The sequence below is a fragment of the Prunus dulcis genome, chromosome 7 (assembly GCF_902201215.1).
Source record: "Prunus dulcis chromosome 7, ALMONDv2, whole genome shotgun sequence".
NCBI lineage: Eukaryota > Viridiplantae > Streptophyta > Magnoliopsida > Rosales > Rosaceae > Prunus > Prunus dulcis.
Window position 1 is genome coordinate 17,441,836 of NC_047656.1, and position 27,437 is coordinate 17,469,272.

A 27,437-nucleotide genomic window follows, 5' to 3' on the forward strand; every position below is an offset into this window, starting at 1 on the left:
CCGAAAGCATTCACTCGGGTCAGGTTCAAGGTTTTTTTTTTCTTCTTCTGATTTTCGTGTTAAAAGTTAAAACAATCCGAGTGAATGCATTCGGTTATTTGAAATTAATAATGTTACCGACTAATTATTAGTTTAGTGGTATTTCTCTGCGTTCTGTGATACTGCTTCATTCTTAATGTCACTAGGCATCTGTTTGATTTCAGAAAAACTTGGCATCAATCACAGAAGAAGTTTCGGTTGGGCAATTTCTTTAAACTAGTTTAACCTATGATAAAACTATGGCCTCTTCTTTTAAGTGCTAAAGTAATCATGGCCCTAACGTTCTTCACTCTACCATGCCACTGCATTAGAATGGATTATGACAGTTCATAATCTATTAAACCGTCCACGATTTGACATAAGATATTATGGAAGTTCGGTGGCCCCGCATTTGACAACAAAGGGGTCAACAATATATATAGAAACAGGTTAGCCATTGATGTTAGAATCAGCGTTATATTAACTAGTAACATCATTTGACGGTGCAACTGTCACATTATAATATTATATAATGTACAGATGCATATAATAATTTCAAATTATTCCTTCCAAGTGGTAAAACAGTTCAGACACATTTTCATGACCATCTATAGCATTTGACCGAAAGAAGAAGATGGCTCGATCGACAAAGGGCCTTCCTTGCTCAAAAACGAAATGCTCTGCCCTTCTGCTCGAGCAATTTGCAAGGAAGCTGTCCTCCTCGACCAATTTTCATGGTCACCCAGCTTATCAGTTCACATTTACTGGTACTTTTTTTTTATTTTCTTACCTATCACCAGTTGTATTCGACTAGTGGTCGACAATTTTCATAGTGGTACAAATTATCTGTTACCATCAACTGGCATAATTTTTCTTACCTATCGCCAGTTGTACACGACCAATGCCCAAAGGATCATTAGAGATATCTTGGCCAAGGCACGAAGGTATTTCAGTGCTTGCCCTGTCAGTCTTAGTAGCATAATAAGATACGCAAGCCAGAAACTAGTTTTAGATGGATTGAGTTAGGGAAAAGGTCAAGACTGCCAGACACTGAAGTTTAAGGTTGTCATTCGTAGCTATCTTATCTAAGTTTGTCGGACCCCAACAGGGTTATCAACTTGCACTATAAAACATCTGTTGGGCCCTTTTCTTGGATATGAGCCCAAAAGCAAAAGCACAAGCGCCGCAAACCAACAAGCCAAACCATTCAGAAATTGACTGCTTTTATTTCTCAACAAAGATGAAGAAAGTTCCAATTTATTTATCAAGATTAGAAATCTGGCATCAGCATCATAAACGTCATAAACATCTGTTCAGGTTTCCTTTGGCACATTCAAGCTGGCAGGCGACTCGTAACCTTGACAGCAGATTCTGCTGAATGTACCTTCCTTGACCTGTCATGAACTCAAAATCATACCGAGCCTTGCCGGGAACCCTGGTTCGCTTAACCAAAATTTATACCCTGAGCAAGTGGTAGTTCACTCCCATAATTGATCGTACTGTAAAAGATAGAAAGTATTCAAGTTATTGATGAAATATCCATGTACACAGTCCAACAATCAATGCAGATATGCAAGACAGGATTCGAGCAAATCGAAAGTGTCACGAAAGATTACCATGTCGAACGTCTCATGTATTGCTTCCAGGAGTCACTTCCTGCTTCACGACCACCGCCGGTTGCCTTTTCTCCTCCAAAGGCACCACCAATCTCAGCTCCATTAGTAGGTATATTTACATTCACTATACCACAATCACTACCATGTGGCCTGCATCATATTTGAATGAAAACAATTAAACACTGTAGTTTGAAATGTTCATTTGTCATGAAACCAGTGTCACTTTCTAGGGTCGTTGCCCACTTTAGAAACTCACCCAATCCATTTAAAAATAGTTTCTGGCTTGCTTGTGAAGACTGAACTACTCAATCCTTGTGGTACCGAATTGTTCAGTTCAATTGCTTCTTCAAGAGTCTGCTTATTTTGAAACAAAAAGTTGCATCATTTTATCAGAGAAGAAAGGTATAATAAACAATAATGCAAGAGAAACCTTTAATAAGTTAAGACTACCTTAATTTTCATAACATAGAGAACTGGGCCAAACAATTCTTCTTTCACCACAGAGGCATCTGAAGAAATCTCGACAATTGTTGGTTGTACAAAATTGCCATCTGACTCTATAACCGATCCGCCTGTAAGGATCTTTCCCCCCTGAATAAGTAAATTACAACGTGTAATACATAAGAATCTTTTTTTGCTCTGGGGTTGAGTGTGTGTGTGTGTGTGTGTGCATGCTTCTCCAAGAGACATAGAACATGCCTGAGATTTTATGGTTGAAATCCCCTTCTCAAAGTTCTCCCTCGAAGCCTGAGTATGTACTGGCCCAACTAGAGTTCCCTTCTCCAAAGGATCCCCAATTTTGACTTGCTTGTAAAGTCCAACTAGTTGATCCAATACACTTTGATATATACTTTCGTGAAGATACTGCACTCCAGTGAAGCCATATGAACACAAATTTGTACATTTTATTTTCAAGCAAAAAAAGAAAAGCAAAAAGCAAAGCAAAGAAAAACCATGGTGAAAGAAAGTTTACTTCTATAACCACATCAAATCACAAAAATGGAGTTTTAAAGGATAAATGGTTACCAATCTGCGGCACGTTGTGCAGCGCTGACCAGCAGTACCAACAGCAGCAAACAAGATAGAACGCACTGCCAGCCCAATGTTGGCATCATCCATAACAATTAAGGCATTGTTTCCACTTAATTCAAGTAAGCATTTACCAAACCTCTCATTGACAATTTTTTGCACCTTCGAACCTACCTGTATTTGGTAATGTGAAAGATAAGCTTGGCGTCGTGGTGATGGGGAGAAAAGCACAAAATTTAAAAAGGCACATGTTCATGACCAGTGTACCTTTGAGCTTCCAGTGAATGAAACCAGGGGTATCCGTGTGTCTTTTGCTATTGCTTCACCAATTTCAGCTCCCCCACAGAAAGAGGTGAATATAGCACCTGGCAAGTTATTTTTTTCAAGAACTTCAGCGACTAGCTTTGTCACAGCAATAGTTACCAATGGAGTTGTTGGTGCACCCTTCCTACAACGCATAAACATCACAAGCAACCACTCTATTACAAAACCTGTATATCTTTTTAACGAAATAATATAATAAAACTCAATAGATTTAGAAAATATGTCATATTAACTTACTTAAGATATCTCGTAGTATAAAAGTGAAACAGTCAAGATATTGTGAGTACACTTAAATACCTGTCTTATGCTCTGACATTACTGAATTGAAAAATTGATCAAAACTCCAATTCTGAAATCAGGAGCACATATAAACTTACCATACAACACAGTTACCGCAGACTAACGCAATGCAGGCGTTCCATCCTAAATCACCAAATAAAGAAAGAAGTATGGTTGGAAATCTTGCAGTTTAAAATTTATAACGCATTCAGTGAATTACAGTGACAAATAAAGCACATCTTTAATAAACAAATTACTTTTCAATATATCCTTCTGCTCCTTAATTATGTATTATAATTATATGTTATACAGTAACAATGACAAGGTTTCCATGGCGCACAGAGGATTACTGCACTGATAAACAAGTGAATGAAACAACATTCAGTGAAGATCATTGCAGCTATGAAATGCCAAGATCATTGTTGACAGATAGCTAAGGCATATTTGCTTAGGGTAGAATATATAATAGTGTATGCTTCTAAGTTCTAAAATTTCCCAGTAAATAAAAAAAGTAAGATCGATGCTGACACTAAATCCTCAATTTCTTGGATGCTTTAATGCACAATAGATCCAGCATCATGATAGTTGTACATGATAACAAAGGAGCTGTTTAACTTATGTTTCAGGCCAGTGAAGACAAAACAGAACAAGAACCCACCAAGAACAGCACATGGGAAATTGAAAGCAGTGATGACACCAACTACCCCCAATGGATTCCAGACCTGTGGGGTATAAAAATGCACTCGTTAAATGCACCAAAATCAATCTGAATCATGCAAAAGAAAATGGTCAAAGTTCTAATAGTGTTATACAAATTGATCAAAAGGTAAGATCTAGTAATGCACCTCAAACATCATATGATTTGGACCTGCAAACAAAACGCAGACAAGGGCCTATTATGTTGATTTAGCAACCAGATATTCATTGTGGAGCTTCTAAAATTTCATGAAGCAATTCAAAAGAGGAGGATAAAATAAAAATAAGCAAGAAATACAAATTTTGAGCTTACGTTCGGAAGGTACGATAGATCCATTCAGTTGTCGGCTCAGTCCAACAGCATAATCACACATATCAATAACTTCCTGCAAAAAGTAGTGCTCAGGACTTCAAAATTTTAAAAAAGATTATACCTACAAGAAGGGTAACTGAAAATTCCATCTTAAAACTTAAGGGCAACAATAGCGAACTTCTTCAAAAGCTCATTCACAACTCAACAGATGAATAAGATAAGAAATTTTAACTAACGTATCATTTTGTCATACCTGAACTTCCCCAATTCCTTCAGCAAGTATTTTTCCCATCTCGAGGGACACAAGCCTACCCAGATGCTGCAATTTCTCTCTTAATGCGTCTCCTATTTGCCTAACAATCTCACCTCTTTTTGGTGCTGGGAGCTGCACCAAAAATATATTGACTTCGTAAAATAAAGACATGTCTAAAGCATACAAATTTCACACAGTAACTCTGAGTTGTAACTTGTAATGTATCAAAAGTAATGAAAATAACAAGAACTGACACTCTTCCATGTCTTGGCTGCTTCATTGCAGGCACGCAAGCCCTCCTCATAATCTTCTATAGACACTTCCGTGACTTTAGCAATTTGCTAACATCCAAATGCACAAAAGAGATATTAGAAACATTGAAATTCTGGGTTTGTGTGATTGAACTCAAATCTTCAAGTTCTTCTTATCAAAATTATATCTTTATATAACAGAAAAGAAAAAATCAATCATCGATGAAGAAAATGGAGATTAAAAATAAGTTACAAACCTGATTGTTAGAAGGGTTAACAGTAGAGATAACTGGGCCACTTGCCTTCCACTTGCCATTGATGAAGCCACCAGGATTCTCGGGACCCAGACCAATCTCGCTTAGAAACTCATACTCTTTCTTGGCAAAACCCATCTCTGCATATTCATTATCTCTGTGTATTAGGATTCATTACATCAAAACAAAACAAGAAATAAACGAAGAAGAAGAAGATCGAGAAGAGCACATCAATACATGAGATGATCCCAGGTTGAAAATCAATTACCGGAGACCAAACAATGATGACTGGGTAGCTTATGAGAAGCGATGGATAAATTGATTGAAATCAGTGAGTAGAGTGGCTAATTTACTGCTGGGTTTGTTTGTATTGTATAAACTGGAGTGCTGTAGCGTCACGCTACATATATATATATAATCATTATCTTCCAAAAGATCGACACATGTCAAGCACAAACGTAAATTGGGTTGCGTGATCATCACATACTGAGTATACAAACATGAGTTCACCCGTGGATATATATGAAAATCAAAGATTTGACCAAATCCACAATGGCCATATGAGTTTTATACGGACATGATTGCACCTGTTAGTTAAGCTAACCAGGCCCCAGCTCACATGCTAGCTGACTGAGCTACGATATCACACACATATCACACATAGAGAGCCCATACAAAGATGACCAAATTTTGGTAGCAAGCAAGCGTGAGAAGTTCTCAATCAATAGGAGGGGCTATATATCACTGTTTGCCAAGCTTACCGTACTCGTAGAAGACTGAAAGGTTAAGCCTTTTTCTTTTCTACGGTCCAAAAACGATAGAATAATGGAAAGGTCAAGTCTTGAGATTAAGCAAAAGTGATGAAATGAGTGGGATGGTGTGTTAGAATTTAAGACTAGGCAAGAGTTGTACGGAAAGGTTTCTGTAGTGGGACATTTCAATGCTAATCTTAATTTTTCATTCAAATGTTATTCATATTGCACCAGTTGTGGTGATGCAAAAATTCTCACCCTTATTTATTTATTTTTCGCTATATATTTAGTAATATATTTTCCTAAAAATTACAATTTTAGTCATGAAGGTAAGGCCCGCAAGTAGGACTATGGGCCATTCCTACCCGGCCTTTTATAAGGTGGGCTGGGTTGGCCCATTAAGAAAGCTAACTTCTGAGCCAGACCATTAAAGTTTCCCACCAACTATTTGGATTTTGGGACCAAAAATCAGAATACAATTGTTCTTGGTACGCGCAAGACACGGCCTCTGCTCTCTCCTCCATCCTCAATTGGCAGACCTGAGAAACTACGAAGAAGCTGCTTTTATTTGTTCTTCTTAGCACTCTTTCTGTTTCTCTCTCTACCCAGAAAGAGTGCTAAACCTCTCTCTCTCTCTCTACCGGAAGGTACCTCCTCCTGACATCTTCCTGAAATACCTTACATTTTGGCTTGTATAATATCAAAATATCATTGTATCTCTTACAATTCTCAACTCCCTTTCTGAATTCGATGTCTTTTTACCAATTATGCCTTTGCTTTGGCCAAACCCATTTGGAACCCTAGACTTGTTTCCATTCCCCTACTCAGGGTTTATCGATCGTCGTCTAATCGAGTCTGAAATTCAGAAATTTAGGGTTGGATAGGAGGGGGCAGGTAGAGAAATCATGATAGAACCCAAGTGTTTTTTCGGGGCAAAAAATTCTCAATTTCGTGGGGTTTTCAATGGAATTTGTACTTTGGTTTTGTTCTTCTTATTCTACAACCAGGACAATTTTCTCAGAAACCAGTTTCTGGGCAGTTTGCATTCTGTTCTTCCTCCTCGTTGGAGCTCCAAAGTTAATGGCTTTGGTGATCTGGGCGATCGGGTTGATATTATTCGCAGGAGAATTGCCGAAGTTAATGTTTCTTCGTCAAATTATAGTTTAAGTGTTAATGGGTCGGATGCCAATTTCTTATCAGCGACTCATCCCCAATTCTGTACCGGCTTGTTAAAACACGAAGGTTATCAGAGCAAATGTGAGTTCTTAATTACCCATCCGGAGTGCAGTTCCGGTGGGTATTTGAATTACATTCATTTCTTTTATTGTGACTGTGAAAAAGTTAGTATTTTGGGGTATGTAGTGTTGGCAATATGGTTGGCTGCTTTGTTCTATCTATTGGGTAACACTGCCGCAGATTACTTTTGTTGTTCTCTGGAGAAGCTTTCTGGTCTCTTGAAGCTACCAGCGACTGTGGCTGGTGTGTCTCTGCTTCCACTTGGGAATGGTGCTCCTGATGTGTTTGCCAGCATTGCTGCTTTTGTGGGGAAGGATGCAGGTGAAGTGGGCCTTAATAGTGTGTTGGGTGGAGCTGTCTTTGTTACTTGTATTGTTGTTGGGATTATATCTTTGTGTGTGGCTGATAGGGGGTTTCAGATTGATAAGAAATGCTTTATCAGAGATATATGTTTTTTCCTCTTTACTGTCATGTCACTTGCCTTCATGTTGATGGTTGGTGAGGTTACTGTTGGGGGTGCTATGGCATTTGTCTTGATTTATGTGGTTTATGCGTTTGTGGTCGCTGCAAACGAGATTCTAAGGAAACATGTTCGGAAATTAAGGTTGGATGCTGTAACTCCATTGCTACCGGTTAGAGGAAGTATATTTTCTCAGGCAAGTGACGAGGATGAATCATCGGTATATGCTTCACTTCTTGAATCTGAATCTGACAGTGAGGTACCCCAGCTTCAAAGTAAGTTGCCGCAGTGGATGTGGGCTTCAAATGTGGCAATTTATTCAAATCAGAATCTGAAGGCTAGTTCAGACAGCCCAAGGTCATTGTGGGGTTGGAATGATGAGGAAACAATGGAGGAACACTCTTCCTCTTTTAAATTTTTATCACTGTTGGAGATTCCATTGACGTTGCCGAGACGCTTGACAATCCCAATTGTTGAGGAGGATAGGTGGTCCAAAGGTTTTGCTGTTTCCAGTGCCGTGTTAGCTCCCATTCTTCTTGTATTCTTATGGAACACCCAAGATGATGTGGGATCTCTGAGTAAAAAGATTGCGTACTTCATAGGTTTTGTCTCTAGTGGTGTCTTTGGCGTTCTTGCATATCTACACACTCGTGTTGACCAACCCCCTCGCAAATTTTTATTTCCATGGGTTTTGGGAGGATTCTTTATGAGTATTATCTGGTTCTACATTGTTGCGAATGAGCTTGTTGCATTGCTGGTGACTTTGGGCGTAATCTTTGGAATTAATCCGTCAATCCTTGGATTGACTGTATTAGCATGGGGCAACTCCATGGGTGATTTAATGTCGAATGTAGCGCTGGCAATGAATGGCGGAGATGGTGTACAGATTGCAATGTCAGGATGTTATGCCGGGCCTATGTTTAACACACTTGCTGGCTTGGGGATCTCAATGCTGCTTGCAGCCTGGAACAAGAGACCAGAGCCGTTCATAATTCCCAAAGATAGTAGCTTGTTTTATACTATGGGATTTCTAGTATTAGGGCTTCTTTGGTCGCTTGTTGTGCTACCCAGGAATGGCATGCGCCCTAACAAGATCTTAGGGCTCGGCCTTATAGCAATTTACTTGATATTTCTCTTCCTCAGGCTAGGCACGTCAATGGGGATGCTGTCACTTGTAAATGTATGAGGAATAAATCTTGGATTGGTAATTAGCAAAGTTGTATCTTGTACAGTGTTTCAGTTGGAATGGCAGTGTTGATGCCATAAATTGCTGTATGTCAGCTATGTTAACTGATATTGAATTATTCTCCTGGATAATGTATTACAAATTCCATGTTAATATGAAACAGAGATTTTGCCACGAATTCAACTTGGCCAACTTGTATAACCTTATCATTATTCGTGTTTTACACCTCTGTTCTGCAATAGAACATTGCTGTACTAAGTGCATTGTATTTTATTGGTTTGTTACATTTGATGTCTGAAGAATGCATGCATACTCTTTTGATATTTCTCCTACCTATCTTTAAATTCTTAATTTCCTTAGATTACTCATCTAGGTGGCTTGTAACCAGGAGTTAGTTCTTTTCATGACCAAAAGCATATGCGTTTGAAATTCTCTGTACATGTTCTTCTTTTGGTCTTTTTCATGTTTGTCAGGGTAGAGGCTCTACGTCTTTTTTAGGTCAAACAAAGGGGCCAAGCTGTTTTTCCACTTTTCCTTTTTAAGATTCTTTGACTACTCAACCGATGAATTTTCTGATTAGTGGACCTGAATCTTAATTCATCCTTAATCTGTGTAATATCTAGATCATAGTTGACCACCTGCTGCCAAAACATTGCAGCTGCTGTTCCATTGATTACTATGAATTGGTTGAGTGAAGCAGGCAACTAGGCTCATGCTTAGATTTCCTTGCACATGCCAATTCCCGTCAAGATGGTAGAAACATGAAGCTGAGATGTCTGAAGAACTGTGGACAGAAATCTTAACCAGTACTTGGGTAGGGTAGCAAAATTGCATCAAAGTTGTTAAGTTTCTGCATAATTATCATTCTTGTTACAAATCTGTGTGCTTATCAGTCTCTTGTAATCTTATTCAGTCAGACAGCAAGAGAACATTTAGATTTGACCGTGGCTTCCTCTGGAATGGCAAGTTAAAACAAAAACCAATCTCAAGTCTCATTAGTTCTTCTGAAAACATGATTCATTCGTAAGTGATTCCACTGTCCCTAACATATCTTGTTTGCTTTTCCTTTACATTGTGAAATTGGTTTTCATTTCCATTGCTTAACCATAAAGGTGAAATGCATCCTTGAAGAAAAATGTAAAATGTAGTCTCATTTACACAAACTTGTATATATCACCAGTTACAAATCAAAGAGTTGCGAAGATACCTCCCCAGTTAGTACAGGTTGGGAGGACATAACTAAAATACAATCCGGGAAAAATGAAAAATGAGAGAGACAGAGAGAGACAGGGAGAGACAGAGACAGAGACAGAGCATTAGCAGCATCCAAATTGCAGAAAATTGAACTGTGGAGATGTCATGTTTTGATGCGACATCAAGGAAAGCTTCTCTTCAATATCTGAATTACTAGCACCTAGTGGATTCACCATATATGTAATCAAGAATGGTAATGACCCCGATAACAAAAGCGTGATCCATGCCTGGTGTCACCACAACATGGTAGAGATCCTTGCTTGCCATCAACTCCTTCTTCACCCCTATCTATGTTTCATAGTGATCAATAAACAAATCCAAACATTCAGAATTTCAATAGAAAAACAATGAAACTTTTTATATATTCTTTCATGAATAGGAATTATTACCTGTGCCATTGTGTTGCCTCTTGAGTCAACAATGCTACAATCTTTATCAGGAAAATATCCCTTGATCTCAAAGTCCCAGTCTTTGTTTTGCCTAGCCTTGGTGGAGATTCTGATTGCATGAGTTCTTGCCAAACAGGAGTTTGGCTCTTTCAAACAGAAAACCAACTGATCTTGTGATCCTTCATAGTCTAAAGTGTAGCCCTTCCATTTCCTGTAAATGCTTAGTGCCTCAACCATTGCTCCCTGGTACATTATCATAAGAATTAACAATGCATTATGGAAATTAATTAAGCATCCCAACATCTCTCCATGAGCATATGCACAACCAAAACAGAACATTTCTTTTCTTATAGATGTATGCATGATTGAACTTGTACATATATACCTTTCGACGAATGAGAAGCAAAGCGTCTCCATGACCATCCCTCAGAATCATCTCATCTTTCGTGCCCAGAATTCCACATCCATCAACCCTGAAAGCAACCTTCTGATTCTGACTACAATCTGTGACCACAAAACCACCTCCATTTATTACGTGTGGCCTCCTCCTTACCGCAAGCACAGCCTGAGAAGAAGAACAATACATCTTGCTAATGATAGGCTTAATCACACTCGGTTTTGCTGCCATCTCTTTATTTTCTACGTACCAATGACCTAGTTCAAGTTTGAAATCATGCTATGGAGGGTCTTTTTATACACAAAGTTAGAGATAAGAGTAAGAAAAGTAGATAAGCTTGTTGCCTAAGGATCTAGTCGTTTCTACATTCAAAGGTTTGGCAAGTTTGACTCTGTGTGTAATAATATATACAATACAATGCGTATAAGATGGAAGAATATATGTATATACATATGCTTTGGCATAGACCAAGTTGCTTGTTGAAGAGGATGATTGTTAGCCAATGAAGGGGGGAAGTTTTGGCGTGGAAGAAAATGTTATCTGCTGAGGGTACTTGGCTTTTGGTTTAATCTCTAAAGAGGTACACCAAGTTTCCTGATTTGAGTAAACCAGTGAAGAAATCCCAAAGGGGTTTTGAGAGCTTCTTTGAATTTGGCAGCTCAAAGTCTAAAAAGAGAATATTTCCAGAGTGTTTCATTCTTTTTGAAAGAGGGAATTTGGCACCACGTTCTTAAGTTATTTCTGTTAAGCATCTTGTAGGAGTTGAATTTTACTGCAGTTCGAAAAGGTTCATGGAAATGAGTCTTTGGCCTTTTGAATTATTGGGCAAGAGATGCTTGTCACCTTTCAAAGTTGCAGTTTACCAAAGGATTCGACTCCATATGATTAACTTTATGGACTTTAGTTTTTCGCTGAAAAACGTGGTTTTGGATTGTGTGTTCTATGGTCATTTCTGAACAAGAAGAAAAAGAAAAACACAAGGGTCGTTTTCCATCTTTCTGACTTGTGTTATTAACAGCCAGCCCATTTCTATATTGACATGCTCAACTTCAATATCAGGGTGACTGAAACGTGCGACACCTGTCGAGTATTGCAGGGGCAACTATTGCAAGCAAGAAAGACACAATGATACGAATACGATTCACCACCGGCTCACGTTAGCATGATCACGGAGGAGGAGAGGGGAGGGAAGAGAAAGAAGACAGTCAGGGAGGGTGGGTATCTTGGGCTTGCAGCCCAACTGGGGCCCGGCCCACTGGACAAGTTATCAGCGACCGCTCCTTTGCCGTGGTACTTTGGGAAAGAGCAGGAATTCATCGCCTCCTGCATGATATGTCTCTTCACCGCGGGCCCCACAACCCCCCGCCTGGCCCCATCATGAATGAGATCAATACACACTAGGGCCCACTCCTTCAGAAACGTGCTCACATCCACCGATGGCGCGTGGGTTTCAGAAACTAGTTGAGACCCCATCAACATGGGTAAGGAGAAACATTTGTGCAAAACATGGATAGGATTGTTGTGCTATTTTCGATCAATCGCATCATGTCATGTTTAATTTTTTTACGTGCCAACTTGTAATTGATTATAAATAGTAAAATAGTGTTATTTCTATTTCACACAAGTTTTTCTGTTTCTGAAGAGAGCATATCTAATTATCCCTATTTATATGTTAAATTGTGAAGCATACATGAAATGATAAGAATTGATGGGAAATTTTATTTCAATCGGGTAGTCAAGGCATATATTCATTTGAAGGCAACAAGTTTAATGTCGTAATTAAATAGCCTCAAAATCATGAATGGAATCACCTACGTCAAGTAGTTGATCCATTTCAATTCCTTAATTCTCATATTAAGTTTCCTAATTCATGACTTCCCTCGTTCGTATTAAGTCAACATGTTGTAATATTTTATAATATTTGAACCAATTATTATATAGTTTCTTTTAAAGCTTGACCTTATTTACTTACGAAGTGTTATATTATCACCTAAAATCAACAAATCCAAATGTGACATTTTTCATTTAACATTTGTATTTGTGGTTAATTAAGATGAGTGATCTTCTCAATCGCATCATACTTTTGTTATTAGACTGTTAAATTGGTCATCCGCTCCCATTGATCCTAATTTTAAATATTTTGTAGGGTACACATACATCAACGGTCAAGATCAACTCAAGTTTCCGTGCACCTTAAAACTTCTCTATATGACAATGTCTCTGTGCTAGCAACCTTCTCTCTAACCTTCTCTTTTGGACCTTCTCCCTTCTTCTCATTACAAGTGTCACTTTCCTTATACTAAAAACAATGTCATTAATGCATCACACAAACTTGTTTTTGTTTTCCAAGTTTATCCTTATTAAATGTATTAATTTTTTTTTAAATAACAAGCTAATATTTTTTTTTATAACTTTCTTACCACCTTGTTAAAAATTAAATAAAAAAATAAAAACTGAAGTTTTTTTAAAATTTTAATTTGTCCAAAGAGGTGCGTGCTTTGTTAAAAACAAAATAAAGATGATAACAATGTCATGAAACAAACCTTATTTTTATTTTTAAAAAATATGACGTTTTTCTTATTTTTTTTAATTATTTATTTTTTAACAATGTGCTAAAGAAGTTATAATAAAATTTGAATAAATTGAAGGAAATATAAAAGCCAATACATTTTAAAATGGTAAACTTGGAAAACAAAAACTAGTTTGTGTGATACATTAATGACATTGTTTTTAGTGTAAGGAAAGTGACACTTGTCATAAAGAGAAGGGAGAATGTCCAAAAGTGAAGGTTGCTAGCACTCTATCCTTCTCAAATTTGTGAATCTGAACTCACACTCATGTAAGATTCAACTGAATCAATGATTAAAATGCAATCTCATATAGACATGTGTGTGTGTGAGTTGATTGAAATTGGATTGGGCCATACTTCATTGTACTCAATAAGTTCCATGAAGAACAGTGAGTTGCGCATTTAGAACCCATAAAGTGGAGCTTTGGATACCTATTTATGTGAGAAAGGTATAGAAACTAAAGCTTGGGACTTTGTATTTCATGTTTAGAGCTTGAAGTTGCCATTAATGAGCCAGCTGTGTGTGAGTTCATGGACCATTTTAACTGAGAATGTAGCTGGAATGGGAAAATTCAACCCCAAGTTCAAGCTCTGCCTGCAGGGTTTAGGTCATGTGGTTAAATACAGCTTAAATTTTCTCTGACGGCACCTGACAATGCAGAAGAAGACCATACTTTGGGGGTAGAAAAAAAATTATGGGAAAGTTCTTGGTGCAAAAGAATATTTTCAATATCAAAATGTACTCTACAGTAAAAGTGGTTAAGGGTGAAAAAATATTACCATTGTCATTTGTCCAAGCTACAGTAAAAGGATGGGCCCACAATTCCAAAATTAAACAAGAACCCATTTTTACTCCATTCAAGCTTGCGCTGATTATAGATAGAATTGTGAGTGAATGATGGCAGGAAGGAATTGTTATGGTACAAGGTTAAAGGTAAATTGACAAGAAATTTTACCCAGATGGTAGTTATTCTCAAAATCAGGGCTGATTTGTCCAAGTCTCTGTTTTGCCCAAGCACACGACCTTTTCCCCCCTTTCTCTTTCCTACGCAGCGGTCACGTGCGGTCTGAGGAACTTAGCCATCGTGCTTTTCGCTTCTTCTCTGCAAATCTGCAACACCCCATCAGAGAAATTAGAAAAAAATTGAAAAAAAAAACAGAGAAAGAAAGGAACTTTCACTATATAAAAACATAAAGCTTTAGTTTTTAGCAGAACAGTGCCAACAGGGCTTTCTTTACTTGTTTTTCCATAAACCAAACTCCAAAAACCTCACTCAAATCCGATCAAAATCCCTCAACTTTGCCAAATGGGTTCGTACAGACACTTGCAGTTGCAGGCTTTTTTCACAGCCGTCTTTACTGTTACCATTATTAATGTTATTGGAACTATTATCTCAGCTATTATTACCAACCATGCAAACACAAAGATGTGCCTCGAGAACAAGAATCATCTTTCTTTTTTAGCCCCTTTATGAAAACATTCATTCATTCATGGCCTTGTGAGCTGTGAAACTTTCAATAATGACTCTCTTTTTAGCCTCATTATAACCGCTTTTGTTGTTAATTAATTACCCTTTTAAAGTTTAAACCTTTCCCATTAATCCCCTTTTGCAGAGCAAAAGCTCAACATCATTCATAGCATTTATGCACTGTACAACTTCTCTTTTTATCTTTTGTGGTTCTGGGTCGTAATTATCCTTGTCAGAGACCCTAATTACTGCTTCTACCCCATACTTTTTTGTATACCATTTTTTCACACCTACCATCATTTGTTTGCCGCTTCTTGTTTTTCTCTTTCACTTACCATTAAAGCTCTGCTGTGTGTGTGCTTGTGAGCTCCCATTGTAATTACTAGCTTTTGCAGTAATAGTAGCTAGCAGCATTTCTACTGTTGCTAAACTCTGAAATCTCCTCTGTCTTTTCTTCATTTGTGGGCTGAGTTATTGTGATTCAAAAACTGGGGTTTGGTTAGCAATGGCAGCTCCCTCTGGTAGTTCTGCATCAGTGCCTTCACTGCCACCACCGTGCCCAAAGTCGCCTCCACAGTATCCAGATTTGTATGGGAAGCGCAGAGAAACAGCCAGGGTTCAGATGCTTGAGAGGGAGATTGGTTTTCTTGAGGTGAGTTTAAATTTTGCTTGGCTTGTATAGTTGCACCCTTTTTTCTTTTTTTCTTTTTTTGTAAATGCGCTAGATTTACTACTTACTAGTTAATTGATGTGAGTTCTTTGAGTTGAAATATTCAAATTTGGAATGTCATTATCATTTGGGTAAAGATGGTAATTCTAAGATTTCAAGTCTTTTCTGTCTTTTCTATGGTTCCTTGACAACTAACCAAAATTGTATTGATGTGAAAACAAGCTAAAGAAGTTCATGTCTGTATATGGCTTGTCCGGTATAGATATAAAAAAAATCTTGCTTGGATTTGAAAGGGTTTCTTTTTCTGAAGCTGGAATTGGAAAGGTTAACTTTTTTATTAATTTCATTAGCTTAATTATGTGAAAAGTGAAAAGTACTTTCATTTCTGCGAACTATAACCATGACTAAGAAAATCTCCCCTAAAGCGTGCGTTCATAAAGCTAGACAATATGTTGGTTTAACACTTAGCTTAAAGTTAAAGATATAATTTGATTTTTTAAAATTATCTTGGTGGAGAGTGATCCTGATTTACTATAAACCATTTCAATCTTGTTCCGTTTTATGAATGATTTAAGTGGGAAGTTTCAGACCCTCTCAATGACTTGATGGTGTCTTGCTAGGAATCTTATAGGTGGATCCAATGAATGGTACTCCTCTGTCTCCGTGGTTGGATAGTTTCAGTTAGTTTTAGATTACAGGTTTGTTTTGACTGTAGTTAACTTTGTTCAGCACCGGAAACCCCACTGTCTCACCGCAAGCCGGCGTGGGGAATCAACTCGGTGAACTATTCCTACCTGTTTTGCATAATCTTCTAATGCAGAGACCAGTTGATCAAGTTGAATTAGTGATATTGAATTATTAGAATATAGGCCAGCACATTATTGTGTGCTGGTTTCATCATAGGTGGCTATTCTGTACTTCTGTCTATTTGTACACTCAAAAGCTGTTTGGCAGTCAAAAGCTGTTTGGCAGGTTTTCCATTGACTTCATTCGATGCTCCGTTTGTCTTTAACATGTCAAATAATGGAAACAAGAAAGTTTTTTGACGGATAGGTTAGGTAGGTATGGTCTTTGGGTAATAATTTCAATAATTTTATCCTTTTCTGTGCAGGAGGAACTTAAATCTGTTGAACGCCTTCAACCTTCTTCAAGATGCTGCAAAGAGTAAGTTTTTCTATTACTTTTTGTGGTTCACAGGAGTTTAAGTATATGTGAACTGGTAATAGATTGAATATGGTCATTTTACAGGGTTGCTGATTTTGTGGCTGCAAACCCAGATCCATTAATACCTACGTAAGAACAATGTCACCAAATTTTTGGTTTAGAGTGTCTTATAAGCATTATGGCCATTTGATTTTCTTTCTATTTCAAGCAGGAACCGAAAGAAACGCCGGTCATGTCGCTTCTGGAAATGGCTTTGGTACCATTTTCTTTTTCTTTTTCTTTTTCTTTTCGTAGAATTATGTTAGTTTGTGAGTTTTTCATGCTCTAATTTTATTCTCTCCTCCTTATTGGGAAGAAGTTAAATTTATGCTTGACAGATACTGCAATAAGAAAAACAGTGGAAACATTATAGAAACATTGAAATAAGAACATTTGTTTCCTAGAAACTGTCAAATTGGTTGTGGTTACAAATCACTAGTGAATTTACTCCTGGTGGTTTGGAATCATAAGAATGCGGTGCTCTGAACATTTTTCTTTCAGTATTGGAAAGACTTCTGACATTTGAGATCCAGACTCCATCAAACCCTAACCTTCTTGTGATTGATAGAATTAACAGTGAACGGGGGTACCCATACATTTTGTTTTTTGTTGTGCTACTATATAAACATTAATCTACCTTCATATTCAACTAGCAGTGGTGAAAAGATTAACTTGTTCAGAAGCATGAACTCAAAAGAAATCAGGCTTTTTCTAACCAGTTAGTTATAATGCATAAACTTCTGAATATGACATAAGTATGTTTGTCTTACAGCCGAATGCCCTGTTTTAGCTGTTCATGGATTTGCTGTTGCTGCTGCAATCGGTGCTCTCTTCACCTAGAAATGCCACGCTGCTGTGACTGCGGTCAGTGCAACTGTAATCCGTGTGCCTGCTGCTGTCCGCTTCCAAAGTGGCAATGTGGCTGCTCATGTCCCCGGTCCTGCTGTTCATGTCCCCGGTCCAGCTGCTCATGTCCCCGGTCCAGCTGCTCATGTCCCTGGTCCAGCTGCTGCAAAAATATTTCCTGCAGCAAAAATTGTTGCATTTTTCCGTCGTGTTCATGTCCTGATTGCTCTTGTAGCAATTGTCTCAAATGGAAATGCTCTTGTCCTAAATTTCCGAAGTTACGGCCTTGCTGCTGTTGTAGAATATCCTGTTGTTGTAACCCCTGCAGTATATGTTTGTAGTATTGATGTTTGACGTTTATGGAAGCTTTGTTCCTCAACATGGTTTTTCAATTTAACTAGTCTAAATTTTGCAGATAGTGAGGGCTCTGAAAAAAATTGTGAGCTATGAAGTAAGTTTTATAGTATTGGCCTCTGCATTGTTGGTTCCCTGTTGAATAAGTGTTCTTTTTATATGAGTAACTTTCATGTTGGGTTCGTAGTTTATCATCTGCAACCCCTTAAAGGTACAAGCTAAAGTTGACATAATATACAATGCCATCACATAAAATTTTCATAATATAAGATCAAAAAAATTGGGTTCATTCAATTGGTCTTGACAAAAATACCACACAACGCATCTCGGTGACTCGAGCCATTTCTCTGATCCAGTCGAAATGGTTAAGATGGGATTCATGGGAGTTTTTGTTTCCTTTTTTTAGGATGATGACTTTTTTGGAGTGCTAATAACTATTTTCGAAAAAAAAAAGGGCAATCCAATTCCAATTGTAAGCAAACTCCACTATGAAATTAACATGTGGGTAATGTTATAAAAAAAGGCATACCTATAAACATTGGTATGTCATTCACTCTATTACATTAGTTTTTTTCTAGCCAGACGAATTTGCAGTTGCCCCTTGAGCTGCCTTCCTCAAGGCAATAACCAAATAAACATTAAAACTCCCAACTCTCGGTTAATCTTCAATTTTCACCCCTGCTTCTTTCCGGCCCAACTTGCTCAAGGCCAAGCAACAGAAAGCCCAAAATAACAAAGCCATACTCAATCTATTAACTGCGTCCATGCAAAGGCGATTGGGCTCTTCACCTGGTGCTGTGGGTTTTGCCACACAATTGAACCAAATTCTGACCTTGCTGTCTTGTCTGCACCTTTATTAGCCACAAACGTGACTGTGTACTTCTGCTTCTCTCCTACATTCTTGAACACAAGCCTTGTGGGCTTCACCGCAATCCTCACCATTTGAGGTCCAGTCACAGCCACTCTGTATATGGACCCGGCAGCGCCTACATTAGTCAACTCACGGCTGTATCTCACAACCCGTTTGTTCCCGAACACGACCGAAAATGAAGGGTAGTTGAGTTGGCCAGGGTCTGAATATTTTCTAGAGCATGTAACGTTGGGCTTCTTGACAATGGCTTGCACATGTTCAAGAGTGTAGTCCAAGGAACACAAAAACGCAACGTAGTCGTCCGTGGATATGTCGTATACGAGGCCCGGCGACAGTGCCTTCTGAGGTTCAACATGGCCGGAGCCGTGAGCCCACGGGTTCGAAAATGAACCATCCGCGGCGTCCCGGAGAGGGGACTTGGTGTTGTCTTGGGTATAGGCTGTGGTCATCAGTGCAGATTTGATTGCACTTGGGCTCCAATCCGGATGGGCTGCTTTGAGCAATGCTGCAAGCCCACTAATGTGTGGACATGACATTGATGTACCTACAAACAAACACACAGGTTGAGTCAACGTCCCAGTGGTCAACATCATCAACGATTAGCATTAATCAAGGTTTACAAACTAGCCGTTACCTGACATGATGTTGAACTGGCTTTTCCGAGTGTCCTCTTCAAGCCCAGTGGGCCCGATCGACTCTGACCATCCAGCCAAGATGTTGACACCTGGACCAATCACATCCGGCTTCAAGATCTGGGGAGTCACCAGATTCGGCCCCCTTGAACTAAACGCCGCTACTACCGGAGACGGCCGAACATTCAAAACGGTCCCGCCAAAGCTAATCAGAGCCGTTGGATTCGAATCGTGCTGGGCGTATTCCCTAATTAGATCACCGACTCTCATCCCGACGGCGACAGCCGGTAACAAGTGACTGTCAGCCACCAATTCCTCACCGCTGGCGGCTGTGTTGGCGAGTATCATTCCAATCCCACCCGCGGCACGTACAACACCACCTTTCTCCACACGTGCGTTGATGCCGCGATCGCACACCACCACTTTCCCACGTACGTGCTCCGGTTGAAGCGAAGCGGGCAAGCACAAGTTACTTGAGCTGTTGGACCCCTTGTTGTAAACCAACTGAACCGGTTTATTTCCCATCCCGGTTCCGCTGTACAGCGACACGCCAGTGAAACGTTTTTTGTTACCGAGCAAAGCGTAAGCCGGGAAATCCCGGTCCAAGGTCCCGGCTCCAACGGTCATGATCCACGGGGCCGTGTTGGCCAACGAGGCCTTACTCGGCCCACTGTTCCCGGCAGAACAAGAGACAAAAATGCCCCTCTCCATAGCCGTGAACGCGCCAATCGCGATCGTGTCGTGGTAGTACGGAGAGGCCCCACCGCCCAAAGAGAGCGACAACACGTCGACGCCGTCCACGATGGCCCGATCCATGCCCGCCAGAATGTCCGACCCGAAACATCCGGTGCTCCAGCAGACCTTGTACGCGGCGACCCTCGCATGAGGCGCCATCCCACGCGCCGTCCCGGTCGCGTAGCCGAGGAGGCTGGCGTTGGCCACGTGGGACCCGGCGGCGGTGCTGCTGGTGTGGGTCCCATGGCCGTCTCGATCTCGCGGCGACTCGGCTTCCTTCGATTTTCTCATGAAGCTTCCGCCGGAGGCCATGTGAAAGCCTTTTGAGAAGCTCCGAGCTCCGATCAGCTTCTTGTTGCAGAAGGACGGGGCGAAATCGGAGCCTGATTCGCACTGGCCGCGCCACCGGGTAGGGATCTCGGGCATTCCTGCGTCGTCGAAGCTCTTGGACTCGGGCCAGACGCCGGTGTCGAGAACTCCGACGATGACGTCATTGGAGGCCTGGTTGAGGTCCTGGGTAGAGTGACCGGCCCAGAGCCCCGATTCGATCTCGAGACCCAGAAACTCGGGTGTCCGAGTGGTGTGGAGAGTGTAGAGAGTGTCTTCGTAGACCCCGAGCACCGAGTCAGATTGGCGGAGCAACTCGGCTTGTTCGGAGTCTAAGGAGGCGGCGAAGCCGTGGTAGGCGGTGGTGTAGGTGTAGAGAAGAGAATCTTCTGTGGAGGAGAGAGATTGGAGGTGGGCAGAGTACCAGTCATGGTGGGTGGCGTAGGAGGATGGCTTGGAATGGTGGTTCATCTGCACAATGTAAGTCTGCTTGGCCATGGCGGATAGACATGTCACAAGAAGAAGTAGAGCAGCAAACCAGAACCGGGCCTCGGAGGCCATGGCTGAGCTTTGGAGCTGCGTATATCCAATTGTGGAAGATGAGAGAGTGAGAGAGTACAGTCGCTCTGTAGCTGCGACTGTCAGAAAGGGGGGAATAGAAGGTAGAAGAAGGAAGAGACTCATGTCGGGTTTATAAGCAAGTGGAAGTATCGAATGCGACATTTATTTTGCTTTAATTACCCTAATGCCACTTTCTTCTTCATCGCTGTACCTGTATTTACAATTTACTTTTTCTTTTCTTTTCTTGTAATTGTATCTAATCTTTTTAGTTTAATAATTAATTAGGATTAGTATCGTGGAAGAAAGCTGGAGACTCCATGATTATTGTTTATTAATTTTGCGTTGAAATACAGTGTTTCCAGTTTGAAATCCATCTGCATGCATATGCAACTTCTTTATAGTGTTCGATTAACAATTAAATATTTACTTGATTTACGTTGGTTACTAATAAGAAAAAGAAAGACGGGAAGACGGTGTATTTTGTAACAAGAACATCTTGACTGATTAATTATTATATTCATTTCTATGTTTTCCACTTAATTAATCTACATTATAATGAAAACACAATTATTTTTTTATGTATTTGTTCGACATAATTCGACTAGTATGACTTATTTTGTAATCTGTCGTAAATCGAGAAAATAATTAAATTTTTATGTATCATTTTAAAATCTATCCAACTCGAAGATGTAGTTAGATTTTCTTGTACATAAGACTGGATAGATTTTATTCTCTTTATTCTTTGAGCAGTCACGGGCAAATATAGTTTAACCACTTTTGGTGAATGCAACAAATTGTTTTTGTTGGAGATGGAATAGGTTTGGTTTGCAGCTAGTAGGGTTAATTTGTCTTCGTCAAACACATGGAGTGGAGACACTACACAGCTGGAGGCACGTCTTGAAGGGGCCAGCACTCGAGCACCGCCAAATTCAGTTCAATTTTAATTTGTGTCCTTCCCATCCTAAACAACTTTGGTGGTGATACCTTTGTCTTCTCTTCATCTTATGAATGTCGAGAAGGTGAGTAAATTAGTGTCAAAAAATGTATGTAATTTTTACTAAGAAAACTTTATTTGAGATAACTTATAATTGTATTCCTAATTACAACTATTTTATCTATCCAATGTGCAAAGGAACGCGATTCATCGCTCTCATGTTTAATTATACTTAAATTCCACTTCTAAATCAACATTTTCATACATAGTGTTGGGTACATAGAGTGACACGTGGTGCAACTTATGAGCACGTCTCAAGTCTTTTTTCATTTTAAATGCAATGAAAAGTACGAGTCTTATTTAAATTTTTGTATTATAAATGTTTTTTTATATAAGCGATATTGAGGGAGGGAGAAATCGAATATAGAACTTCGAGTGCATAGGTAAACGATCTTATAGAACATGTTATTTGAATCCAAATTCCAAAATAATAAATTTCAACAAAACAAAAAAGTTACAGCAATCAAGTCATGATATGATTTTTTATTTAAATGATGCGGGGATCAATTAAAACAAAACAGATTTTTTATTTCTCCATAGGTTGCTTAATATGGAGTAAACCCATGGATGAGTCATCACTCATTTTCGTTGCGGTGGCTAATCTGTAAACAAAACACAAGACAAAGGGCATTTATTTATTAAACTTGAGATGAAGAAGAAAAAAAGGAAAAATTCTTATGGCATGCAAATTTATTTATTTTTAATTGTTTTTTAATTTTTGGGTCATGCAAATTACGCGGTATGATTTTGTCTTTTTTTAAACTGGGGAATTGGATTGGTAACGTACGGTCATGTAACGGCTACTTTTTACGGTCAAGTCCAACTTTTCTGAGCTCTTCTTTTGACCGGGAAGGGAATGGCATTCCTGCCATTTCCACTTTCCAATATCCGATTGGATTCTTCACATAACTGCACAAAGTGGCTGGATCTCTCTTTCTTTCTTTTTGTAATTCTAAATATTTGTTTACTTCTACGCGCCGCCCCCCCTCCCTTTTTCTTCCGGGAAAAAAAAAAAAGATACCCTCTATTTTTAACACGTGGCAGGCAGCGTGCATGTCCTTCATTCAAAGGGAAGCCTCCCCTTCCCTCACGCGCAAATGATGGTCAATGGGATCACTTCTTTTTATTTTAATTTTATTTATAAATAGATATTAAGCGTGGAGAATTTTAATCACAGAACCTCAAATGCAGGTAATCGTTTATGGTTCTCGGTTGTATAATATAATGAGCTCCATTATCACCCATTTATCCTATGCTTAAGAATTAGGAGCATTTTGTCAAAAAGGAAAAAGAAATTGAATTATGGACAGACATATTAATTGCCACATCACATCACATCGTATGATAAGAAAATACAATTTATTTAACATTAATATAGTTTGATAATGATAGATTAAGTTGATTTTTTCTTTTGTTAATAAGATGCAGTTTTGGCTACAAGTATGATTAACACTTGATTAAAGTTGTTCAATAAACCATTTCTAAGTATGATTAATGTCTCCAATAAAAGTTAGTTATACCCAATGAGCTAATAAACTTCAATTTCTTTACAAATTCATAGGTGAAATAGGCAAAATTAAAATCCACCTGTAAATAAAGAAAAAGAAAAGGCCAAAATGCAGAGCTCAATTATTCTTTAGCACATGAGAGTGGATACACGATCTGAAATGTGGGGGGCCCACCAAAGAAAACCGCAGATGGTGGCGCTAATCGGGCCAACGCTTTCTCTCTCTGTGTGTGTGATGAAAAAGTGCACAAAATTATGCACGCTTTGCACTCTTTCTTTGCATTTCCAATTACCATATTATCCACGGGCTTTATGCCACTCATCTCTGTCATCCTCTTTCTTTTTTTCTTTTTTTTCTTTTTTAAATTTAATTTTCCTCCTATCAGCTCCTTTGAGTCCAAGAAAACAACTTCATATGCATGTACCTAGTTTACTTACCCCACCTAATTTATGTGACCCTTTTGATAATTCTAGGGAATGAATTCCATAATTTCGTCTCTTTTGGCTATGAGCCTCGAAATTTAACTCTAAGTTAAAGGAGAAACACATAAAAAGAGAGACATACATACAGAAGAGAGTGTACATCCCATTTCATGTAAGGGATCGAGCTATTTTTCTGATTTGATGAAAACTGTTACTTTGGGCACATGATGAGTAATGGGCATTGGCATTATTCTTAGGTGAGGTCCATAATAATTGGGTTGGCACTTATAGTTGAGTTGAATAATCAAGTACCCCAGAAATTACAAAAGCATACCACCAACCACATTATCTCCTAGAAAAGCACAAGATAACCTGAAATTCATATCCACTGCAGCAAATGTTGAATGCTGCAAAAGCCAAGTAAATGGTATAAACTGGATCAAAGTCAACAGAGTTACAGAGTTGGACAAGATAAGGTGCGTTTGGCCTCATTGCACGATACCAAATTGGATACTGTGTGCAAGCGGGATCTAAAGTAAAGCCATCAAGCTACATTGGGACTAGCGGAATCTAAGGCCTAGCCTTATGGTGCTTCAATAGCAATTCAAGGTGTTAAAATTTTAAAGAGACGGATCAACGATTTTACGAAACTCGATAGATATGGGATTTATATCACAAAACGCCTTATTAGTAATGGAATTAAGCAATTGGCAAGTTTCTGATGTTTGACTTTCTACTTTATGCAACAATTGGAAGCTGGTATAATTCGAACTTTCTTTGATATATCCATTTAATTGTCCAAATATGGGAAATAGATCATAACAGCTTGTAATCCATGATGTGCAGCTAGATGCCTGTGGGCCTCTCTCTACTCTCAACCTGTCTAATTCTGGTTGGTTTCTCACATCAGCACCACACAAACTTGAGCCACTAAATGGGGCAAGTCGCATGCTTGTTAGGCCAATGGAGTTCTCAATTTTCAATGGGGAGAAGTTGCCCCCACAGCTCAACTGTCACTCTGTTTTGCTCTCTAATTGCTCTGTGGCAGAGAGCAACATTGGATAACAGAGGCTCATCTCATCACACTTTTGTGTGGAGCTAGAACTTTTGTTCACTTCTTTATAGCGCTTCTTTTGGTACCTGAATTAAATTTTTTATGGGTTTATTTATTTATTTGAAGAGGGTCTACTATACCTAGTGCCACTGCCAGTACAACAATTAAAAGGTCCCCCAACCCAACATGTTTTTAATTTAAAGTGGAACTTCAAATATCTAAAGTAGGGAACAAAGGCTGCCATTATATGAATGAAAAATGCTAACATATTTCTTTTTTAAACAAGCAATTTCGAGAGGGAATTAAATTTAAATAATTTGGAGTGTATGGATAAATACTCTTAATCACTTGAGCTACTTCAAACTTCTAGCACAAATAATTTAGATGTTGCTCTAGTCTACAAGTCTCTGGAAGTTTTATTAAGTGACAAAATAGTTAAAGTGTGCATGATGGAAAATTCCAAATGCAGTTTAGATTGCAAAATCTGAAGCTCAACTTTTATAATAACTTCCAATCTCATGCTTGGACAAATTTTTTGAAGTTCTCTTGCCCTAAGTTTGGGGCAATAAATAACTGAGACTGGGTGATGAAAAAGAAAGATTCTCACTAAGAAGTTCATTATCATTAAAAAATAAAGAAGAAACATAATCATATCCCTCTGTAGGTGTGCCTTCCTAAAGGGTGTGTAAACCAATGAAAAATGAGGTGTGCCAGCCTTGTATAAAAGCGTGTGTAGAAATTAGAAAGTTCCCTTCCTGTTTCTTCTTGGCAGCTTGTGAGAGTTTGCACATGCAGAGATGCTCTGTTTCTTCTGCTCTTCTATATCCAATCCATACAAGTTACTTACAACAACAGCATTGGTTGCTGAAAGCTGCTGTCAAAGTATTTCAGAAATTCTGATATGCTTTTCATCTGATTTATGCAACATTTTTGTATCTGAGCTTTTAAGAAAATTCCTGTTGATATTTGTTGGGGAAGGGAACTGAGTTTTTTAAATTCTTTATTCTGAATAATCTAGGGACTTTAAGGTAAGAAGTTTCATATTTTTTGGTTACAAGTGATGTTACTTTGTTTATATTGCCCGTTATACTTTAACCAAAGTGTTCCACATCAAAAGGGAATTAGTGACGTTTAGTTTTTGATACAACTGTGAGTTTTTAAAAAAAAAAATACAAACGATAGTTATTACACACTACCAAAGTAAAAAGATATTCGAATCTGAGAGTACTGGTCAACAAATCACGACCATTTTTCACTAGACTATACCCTCTTGGTTTGTGTTGTGGATTAAAATAAAATAGAATAGTCTGAAGCTGCTTTGCTATGGAAAAAAAAGGGAAAGTGGGAAGTGGGTCAGTTTAAAAGCAATGGGGTTTTGGGTCCTGTCCTTTGTAGTCCATGGTAGGCTGGGTTACTCTTCAGGTTGCAAGAACACTCCAGGCCTAGTGGTATTCATATGTTATAGCCCAAATATTGTGTTATTGCAGCCCAAAACCAACTTGCTGAAAGCAAAATATTCATCTTTCTATCACTTTCATAACCAAAACAAACAAAAAAGAGAGAGGAGGAGACTTTTGTGTTACGGAGCCCATAAGTTAGAAAAATTGCACTCTTATGATTGAGAATAACTTTTCTATACCTGAGATGTCTTCTAGCGTCATCATAAATCAATCACACAGTATCATGTATTTCAACTTTTTCATATTACAATACGTGAGGAACTTTTTCTCCACGTATAAATGTTACTTTTACAAGAATTATGATGCAAATTATTTTTCATGACAGAGTCTGGGGTGGTCACCGATGGTCACATGGCCAAAATACTGGAGTCAACCAATCATATTCATGTGCGACTTAGACCAGTTCAATTGCTTTGACTGGTGTATACAAATTTTAGAGGATGCTTCCAATTACAATTCTCATGCTTTGCCCCACCAGAACAAAAGTTTCTAACTTTGATCAAACATGTACAATTTTCTTTTCCTATGATCAACAAAGATCCCAAAACAGAAAGAAAGAACAAAAATACACAATATTGTATGCTAAAATTCACGAAACATTGCTATAAAAATCAATTGCATGGAGCTCCATCCACCTACTATGCCAATTGATATCGAAATCTCAGCCGTTGATAAACAAAACATTTGCTTGCTTACCAATCTCATCAACCGGCTAATAAGGTGCATATATCCTTTGCATGGAGTGTCAGCGTCGATTACTCACCTACCTCGTGATGAATTGTTACTGTTACTGTTACTGATCGCCAAAAATCAGCTGCCAAACGTAAAGAAGAAACAGCAACAAGAGGACAAGAAGGAAGTGATAAAGAAAGCCAATCATAAGACGGTAGCAGCCGTTGCCGTTGCCGTTGCCGCGGCGGCGGCCACCATCACCACCTTCCTTTCCCTTGTGTCTCCGTCGTTGACGTTTTTGTGGCTTCATGACTATGTCTATGCTTTTGTCCCTCGCCATTCCTTCTCCCCCACTCAAAACTTCAAAATTTGAAAGATCTGGT

At 38.8% G+C, this 27,437-nt stretch overlaps 5 protein-coding genes across 8 annotated transcripts; 2 read left to right on the top strand and 3 right to left on the bottom strand.

Annotated features, from left to right (window-relative positions):
* Positions 1 to 1,224: 1,224 nt before the first annotated feature.
* Positions 1,225 to 5,437, bottom strand: LOC117634377 (aldehyde dehydrogenase family 7 member A1). 4 transcript variants are annotated; one of them, XM_034368464.1, is made up of 15 exons: positions 5,302 to 5,437; positions 5,037 to 5,173; positions 4,783 to 4,869; positions 4,529 to 4,660; positions 4,276 to 4,348; positions 4,112 to 4,134; positions 3,925 to 3,988; positions 3,365 to 3,410; positions 2,931 to 3,111; positions 2,661 to 2,837; positions 2,334 to 2,498; positions 2,085 to 2,225; positions 1,891 to 1,988; positions 1,635 to 1,784; positions 1,225 to 1,517 (listed from the first exon to the last, which is right to left on the bottom strand). In XM_034368464.1, the coding sequence occupies exons 2-15, from the start codon at positions 5,169 to 5,171 to the stop codon at positions 1,463 to 1,465; spliced, it is 1,527 nt and encodes a 508-aa protein (XP_034224355.1). In that variant the 5' UTR covers positions 5,172 to 5,173; positions 5,302 to 5,437; the 3' UTR covers positions 1,225 to 1,462. The 4 variants fall into 4 exon arrangements, with proteins under 4 accessions (XP_034224355.1, XP_034224357.1, XP_034224356.1 ...); XM_034368466.1 differs by having other exon boundaries at positions 5,271 to 5,405; XM_034368465.1 differs by having other exon boundaries at positions 5,263 to 5,397.
* Positions 5,438 to 6,237: 800 nt separating this feature from the next.
* On the top strand, positions 6,238 to 8,859 carry LOC117634132 (cation/calcium exchanger 4). The gene has a single exon (XM_034368065.1). The coding sequence runs from the start codon at positions 6,691 to 6,693 to the stop codon at positions 8,665 to 8,667; it is 1,977 nt and encodes a 658-aa protein (XP_034223956.1). The 5' UTR covers positions 6,238 to 6,690; the 3' UTR covers positions 8,668 to 8,859.
* A 908-nt stretch (positions 8,860 to 9,767) lies between these two features.
* On the bottom strand, positions 9,768 to 11,066 carry LOC117634133 (protein LURP-one-related 6). The gene is made up of 3 exons (XM_034368066.1): positions 10,696 to 11,066; positions 10,311 to 10,553; positions 9,768 to 10,209 (listed from the first exon to the last, which is right to left on the bottom strand). Exons 1-3 carry the CDS (start codon positions 10,936 to 10,938, stop codon positions 10,075 to 10,077), a joined length of 621 nt encoding a protein of 206 aa, XP_034223957.1. The 5' UTR covers positions 10,939 to 11,066; the 3' UTR covers positions 9,768 to 10,074.
* Positions 11,067 to 14,494: 3,428 nt separating this feature from the next.
* On the top strand, positions 14,495 to 17,952 carry LOC117634544 (guanine nucleotide-binding protein subunit gamma 3). The gene is made up of 5 exons (XM_034368695.1): positions 14,495 to 15,397; positions 16,527 to 16,579; positions 16,664 to 16,708; positions 16,791 to 16,835; positions 17,391 to 17,952. The coding sequence occupies exons 1-5, from the start codon at positions 15,251 to 15,253 to the stop codon at positions 17,803 to 17,805; spliced, it is 705 nt and encodes a 234-aa protein (XP_034224586.1). The 5' UTR covers positions 14,495 to 15,250; the 3' UTR covers positions 17,806 to 17,952.
* A 320-nt stretch (positions 17,953 to 18,272) lies between these two features.
* LOC117634081 (subtilisin-like protease SBT1.8) lies at positions 18,273 to 21,084 on the bottom strand. The gene is made up of 2 exons (XM_034367992.1): positions 19,324 to 21,084; positions 18,273 to 19,233 (listed from the first exon to the last, which is right to left on the bottom strand). Exons 1-2 carry the CDS (start codon positions 21,065 to 21,067, stop codon positions 18,563 to 18,565), a joined length of 2,415 nt encoding a protein of 804 aa, XP_034223883.1. The 5' UTR covers positions 21,068 to 21,084; the 3' UTR covers positions 18,273 to 18,562.
* Positions 21,085 to 27,437: the final 6,353 nt, after the last annotated feature.

Excerpts from the sequence above, each read along its gene's own strand:
- LOC117634377 (XM_034368464.1), bottom strand. The coding sequence starts at position 5,171 with ATGGGTTTTGCCAAGAAAGAGTATGAGTTTCTAAGCGAGATTGGTCTG. Across the intron at positions 4,135-4,275 it reads ATCTATCGTACCTTCCGAAC|GTCCAAATCATATGATGTTT; the intron begins GTAAGCTCAAAA and ends TTTTGTTTGCAG. Across the intron at positions 1,518-1,634 it reads TACATGAGACGTTCGACATG|TACGATCAATTATGGGAGTG; the intron begins GTAATCTTTCGT and ends TATCTTTTACAG.
- LOC117634132 (XM_034368065.1), top strand. The coding sequence starts at position 6,691 with ATGATAGAACCCAAGTGTTTTTTCGGGGCAAAAAATTCTCAATTTCGT.
- LOC117634133 (XM_034368066.1), bottom strand. The coding sequence starts at position 10,938 with ATGGCAGCAAAACCGAGTGTGATTAAGCCTATCATTAGCAAGATGTAT. Across the intron at positions 10,554-10,695 it reads TGCTTCTCATTCGTCGAAAG|GGAGCAATGGTTGAGGCACT; the intron begins GTATATATGTAC and ends ATAATGTACCAG. Across the intron at positions 10,210-10,310 it reads GAGGCAACACAATGGCACAG|ATAGGGGTGAAGAAGGAGTT; the intron begins GTAATAATTCCT and ends TATGAAACATAG.
- LOC117634544 (XM_034368695.1), top strand. The coding sequence starts at position 15,251 with ATGGCAGCTCCCTCTGGTAGTTCTGCATCAGTGCCTTCACTGCCACCA. Across the intron at positions 16,709-16,790 it reads CCAGATCCATTAATACCTAC|GAACCGAAAGAAACGCCGGT; the intron begins GTAAGAACAATG and ends TATTTCAAGCAG. Across the intron at positions 16,836-17,390 it reads CGCTTCTGGAAATGGCTTTG|CCGAATGCCCTGTTTTAGCT; the intron begins GTACCATTTTCT and ends TTTGTCTTACAG.
- LOC117634081 (XM_034367992.1), bottom strand. The coding sequence starts at position 21,067 with ATGAGTCTCTTCCTTCTTCTACCTTCTATTCCCCCCTTTCTGACAGTC. Across the intron at positions 19,234-19,323 it reads CCAGTTCAACATCATGTCAG|GTACATCAATGTCATGTCCA; the intron begins GTAACGGCTAGT and ends GTTTGTTTGTAG.